This window comes from Eutrigla gurnardus (assembly GCF_963514095.1).
Source record: "Eutrigla gurnardus genome assembly, chromosome: 19".
In the NCBI taxonomy this organism is placed as follows: domain Eukaryota; kingdom Metazoa; phylum Chordata; class Actinopteri; order Perciformes; family Triglidae; genus Eutrigla; species Eutrigla gurnardus.
The window spans coordinates 16,679,119-16,684,980 of NC_139930.1; the positions used below are offsets into that span (position 1 = coordinate 16,679,119).

The 5,862-nt window shown below is 43.3% G+C and overlaps 1 protein-coding gene across 1 annotated transcript in view; it reads left to right on the forward strand.

Moving 5' to 3' along the window:
• grk3 (G protein-coupled receptor kinase 3) overlaps positions 1 to 3,609 on the forward strand; it is a 38,778-nt gene extending 35,169 nt beyond the window's left edge. The window contains exon 21 of the mRNA XM_084034863.1: positions 278 to 3,609. Within this exon, the coding sequence (XP_083890989.1) occupies positions 278 to 439 (162 nt within the window). The 3' untranslated portion in view covers positions 440 to 3,609. The remainder of the gene's footprint in view (positions 1 to 277) is intronic.
• The last annotated feature ends 2,253 nt before the right edge of the window (positions 3,610 to 5,862 follow it).

Sequence of the window (5,862 nt, forward strand, 5' to 3'; positions counted from 1 at the left end):
TGTTATTGTTATAGTATTTATTACCTTTTAGTCCTTTTGATTGGAAATATTATTTTTTCATTTATATTATTGTTATTTATTTGTATTGTTTTTATGTTTGTGTTATTATATGACTTCCAGTGCACCTTTTTATTAAAATAATTATCCCTGTTCTGATTGTGTGCGTGTCTGTGTGTGTCTCTGTGTGTGTGTGTGTGTGTGTGTGTGTGTGTGTGTGTGTGTGTGTGTGTGTGTGTGTGTGTGTGTGTGTGTGTGTGTGTCTGTGTGTGTGTGTCAGAGTGATCCAGAGTTCGTGCAGTGGAAGAAGGAGCTGACTGAAGCGTTCACAGAAGCCCAGAAGCTTCTGCGTCGCGCCCCCAAAGTCATCGGGAAAGGAAGAGCCGGCGTGGTGGAGCTGTCCAAACCTCCCCTCACACACCGCAACAGCAACGGCCTGTGAACACACACACACACACACACACACACACACACACACACACACACACACACACACCTTTACACACACACACACACACACACACACACACTGCATCCACTTCTCATCAGCTGCAGGACATTCGACGCCCCGCATCACCCGGCAGTTTGTATGGAACCACGCCCACGTAACAGGCCTCACACACACACACACACACACACACTCTCGACCAATCATAAGCGCGACACGGTTTTCCCGCCTGCCATGGGACTTGCCAGTTCACCGAGAGGAGGAAACATTCGGGAGGACTCGGCATGTGAAGGACCTCTGCATGAATGTGACGAAGACTAGTCCTCTCACCCCTCCTCCCCCTCCTCCCCCACCCCTCCTTCCCTCCCCCTCTCAGGTGAATCTGGAGGGGAGGGAGGGCGTCCTCTGTCTGTGTTTGGACCTCTGTGGACATCCACAGCAGCCTGATGGACTACAGATCCCATGAGCCTCACTGTTGCCAGCTGAGAGACATTCCTCCTCCTCCTCTTCCTCCTCTTCATCTTCTTCTGTCTCGGCGATGCAGATCAGCGTGGAATGTATTTCTGCGAGAGGAAAAGAAAAAAAGGCTGCTGGACTGATTCTGCCCCCCCCCCCCCCTCCCCCTGTTACTGAAGTGCATAAAGTGCCAACATCAATATTTACTTGAGTCACCTGAGGGCCCTGGAGCCCCCCCAGAAAACAGGAAGTACAAGGACCACAGACTCTTTCAAGATTGGCTCCTGTACAGAGCCAGTTCCCATAGAGACTGAGATCCCATTGGCTGACAACAAACAGCAGCTGGGTTGCCATGGGAACTGAAGACTACCTGGGGGACGTGTAACCACGGACAACAGTGTAACTGTTGTGTATGAATGGGTGGGCGGGGGGGTGACTGAGTGTAAATAAGAAACCCTCTCTCTCTCTCTCTCTCTCGTCTCCTCTCTCTCTCTCTCTCTCTCTGTTGTAGTCCTACGTTATCCGTGAGGACTCTGTCGGCTTCAGGAGGAGGTGCTTGTTGTCCTGCTGGGTGGCGGTGGTTGTGATGGTGGCGGGCGGGGGAGGGGTGTGTGTGTGTGTGTGTTGGGGGGGGGGGGTTGCTGCTGTGTTACCTCAGTTGGACTGTTTGAAACCTCGTTAAAGGAAAAGTTTCGCACCTTCTTTATGTCTCCGTCCAATCGGTGCCTCCGTATCGCTTCACCTTTGCCATCAACACCGATGGACCCCTCCCCCCCCCCCCCCCCCCCTCCCCGAGGTTTACAGCTTCCTGTCAGTCGGCTGGCGTGGATCGTGTTGGCGCAGCGAGGATGAAGAAGATGAGCTGAAGCTAATTAAAGGAAAAATCCACCCTTTAAATACACCAAACACGACTTTCATTGAGGCATTCCAGAGAATTCTCTGATGTTTGAGGCATTTCAGGTGTTTCCTTTTTTTTTATTATCATGAAGGGTTGACTTTTTTTCTTTTCTTTTTTTTTTTGCACTCATTACCGCACCCTGCCTCATCCGCATGTAGTTCTGTACTGGTTTAGTTGGCCTGCATTTCCCAGAATGCCTTTGGACAGCCTGCAGGGAACACCAGATAAAAGAAACGGAGCGAGAAAAGGGCAAAGTAACGATAAGTTTTATTACCCTTTAATGTGATAATCTGGTCGATGATTGACATGATGAGTCATACAATGTGTTTTATTCTGAAAAATGGCCAAAATCCGTTTCCTGTCACGTGTGACAATAAAAGCATCAAATCCTCACATGTAAGAAGCTGCCAACCTGAACGTTTAGAATCCCCGGCACCAGTGTTTCAGGGTGGAGTTTTCCTGTTCTTTTTTTTTTTTTGCTCCTGAATGTGACACGGCTCAGACGGAAAGAAACGCACACGGCGGAGGAAACACTCATTAATTTCAGGGTTTGTTTGGGTTTTACATGCAGTGTAACGTGATGTCCATGCATTTCCAGAGCTGTAATGACGTGTGACCTGCGGTAGGAAAAAAAAGGCTCGAGGTGCATCGTGATTTATATATTTTATGTTTTCTTTTGTAGCCTTTAACCAGTCAGGGGGAGATATTAACGTCTTATAGAGAAATGTTGTCACCTCTCTAGGTGTCTTTTATTTTTGTAAACCAAAATGGTTTTTATTGGTTTTTGTTTTTTGAGATTTAAGTTGTTGCACCTTTTTAGCCCAAATGTGTTACTTAATAGTTGTTAAATGTGCCAATAACTGTTTGTTGATTGAGTGGAACCAATGGGAAGCTCCTTTTTTTTTCTCTATTTTTTTGAACCCGTCTAACAAAAAACACACAAACGAGTGATGGAGGGAACAAAAACTGTGACCAAACGTTTTTTTCCTGGAGACGGTGTGTGCGTGTGTGCGTGTGTGTGCGTGTGCGTGCTCTGGCTTTTCCACCACGTTGCCATGGAAACTCATCCATCTCGACTTTTTCCTTTCACACGCTGTCTGTACGTTCACTTTCTCTGCACACAGTGGACTTTTTAATTTTGATTAGCTTATTTTTTTTCGGTGGTCACACGCAAACATTCTCTGCTCAAACACACAAGACAATTAAAAAAAAAACACAAAAAACACACAAAAAAGGATGGCATATAGGAAAAAAAATTAAAAGTATATATAAATATATGTGTATATGAAATGACAAAAATGCTCTAGGTTTATTTAAAAGATTTAATGTAGAAAACAAAATGTTCGGGGAGGTCGGGGTTTCGATGTGAGTATAATTGTTTGTGGTGAAGACTTCAGCTCAAATCTTGCACATAAAGACTTTAGAAATTGTACCTGTGAGTTCCAGATGATTATTTTTGTTTGAATACAGGACTCTTTGCTCTTTCATATTTATTGCGTGTGCGGGGAGCTTCTCTCAGCCGAGAGCTCGCTGTAGGAAAATCCTCCGGTTTACACCCATCAGACTTTTTTTTTCATATGCCACAAACACAGATACTACTGGCTTTTGGGTTATTATTGCCATTAAGGTTATGATAATACTGATATATAATTGATAATATTATTCAATGATTATTATTACATTTTATTTTATTTCAATGATTTTTTATTTTTTATTTTTTTTTGGTTTTGTTTCCGAGACAGGTAGGAAAAAGTTACGTGTTGGACTGCTTGTAAAACAGTTCATCAATAAAAATCCTTCTTCCGTGTTGCTTCCTGTCCCATTGCCTCTTTTTATTGTGAAACCTGTCGGCCATGTTTTTATTCACACCGACTACAGACCTGTTACAGACCAGTGGTGGGACCCACTGAGACTGTTATCGACCAGTGGTGGGACCAGCGGAACTGGACCGCCGGCCCGGTACCGGCCGAACCTCCATCCCGGCACCGGTGTTGTGCCAGTGTAGGTATCCCCGACAGAAATTGTTTCCCCTGGCTGCGGGAGCTACTTCCTCTGTCTATTTTGAGGGGGGGATACAAATTCTGGCAGACAGGTAAACGTCTGAAATAATCTGTTTCCCCCCCATAACTTTGTGTATAAAATAGGAAACTTGCTCATAATCCCAGAGGTTATAGAGTAGTATCTAAAGAACACACAAAATAAATAATTTGATGCTCAGACTTCATCTGTCTACTATAGTACATTTCGAGTGAAGTAGCTTAAATAGACGTAATTGAAGCCAGAAAACAATCACAGTGGTCTTGATTTTGGATATTGACGTATATTTAGTTCGACAAATTCCATACCAGGACTTGAATTACAGCGTGTTATATGTCAAATCACATGAGGAAATGATTACCTTCGTTTTGCCGTTCAGTACTAGCACGACGTTACGACGTACAAAAGAATAAAATCATAACGCTGTTGCTCCGCCTGAATGAACGCGCGCTCCCGCAGCCAGGGTAAACAATTTCTGTCGGGGATACCTACACTGGCACAACACCTGTACCGGCCGAACCTACATCCCGGCTCTGCTGGCTCACATTCTTAAATTTTAATCTGAAACACAAGATGCTAAAAAAAAGTGAGGAAAGGAAGCTTTATTTTTTAGATTTTTTCTTAGAATATTCCAGATGATTTTAATGATGATGACGTCAGAGTTAACGGCGGATTCAACAAGGAGCCGTTTTCGTCGGACAGAGCGGTGAAGTTCAGGAAGTAAACAGGTGATTCGATTAAATATGTAATTACACTAAATTATAGTTAACTTTTTATTATTATTAAACGCTAAACACACAATCACAGATTGCATTAGACAATAACATGGCCTCTCGGCTGGAAACTACAACTTAAATAAATCCTTAAACGAGGAAAAAAAAAACGTATTTTACTCATTTTCAGGTGGGCTAGTTAGCGAGTGCTAGCTAGCTAGCTAGTTTGCTGATTCCTATCTGTTTTCACGCAGTTACAGAACATAAAAAGCACCAAATGAACAGCTGAGATACGTCTTCGTTACTTTAACAGGAAGCTGGACGTAACTGGGTTTAATTTAGTTCATTATTCATTATTATATAATTAGTTTATGCTAATCGCTGTGGCTAGTCGCTAGCTTTCCGGCTAATGTTGTGGTTAGCTGCGCTGTGAAGTAAAGAAATAAAGTTTTTTATTTATGAGTTTACATGGCTGTGTATGTGTGTATATATGTACACTGTATATATACATATATATATATATGTATGAGTCAGAGGTAGTATGTGTTACATCAAATCATTTCCATTATAAGAGGTGATAAAATGAGTATTTTTCACATGTAACATGGATTATTGACAGGCGTCTGCTGGTCCACGAGGAATCCCGTCTCACAGTTTCACAAGGGACAAATAATTCACATGGAAATTCAGAAATATACTTGGTAAAATAGTGATAACAAAAGGATAGGACACTATAAAACTGTTAATAAAATATAAGCACAAATAAATTAAATGACGTATTACATCCATATAGAGGCAGAATGCTCATCATCCGGGGACCATGAACACATGAACCGCATTACATCATCAAAATCCATCCAATCGTTGGAGACATTTCAGCATGGATTAAAAAAAAAACATCTGCAGCTTCACTTTCTCCTCAAATGCTGAAAAGGATTTGTGTAAATAAACATTTATTTCTGGGCTCCTCCCCCCTCCTCCTCCTCCTCCTCCTCAGCTGCAGCTGTCAATCAAAACGAACAGCTGATGCGGTTCAGATCTGCACAGGTGTCGGTGTCCGTTAGCAGCTTCCTCTCATTCACACACATTAACAGGAGAAACGGGACACGGAACCCAAAACCTCATGAACTCTGTTTTAATTGTTGTTTGATGACTTTTCTCCTTGTTTCAGACAGTTGACCTAACGCCCCCCCCCCCCCCACCACCACCGTCCCCAGGCCCGAGGATATTTATAGTGGTCTCGGCTGTCAGTTGCTTATCGCTGCGTGGGATTGGCTGCAGACCCCCATGTGGTCTCTATTTCTGACCCGGCC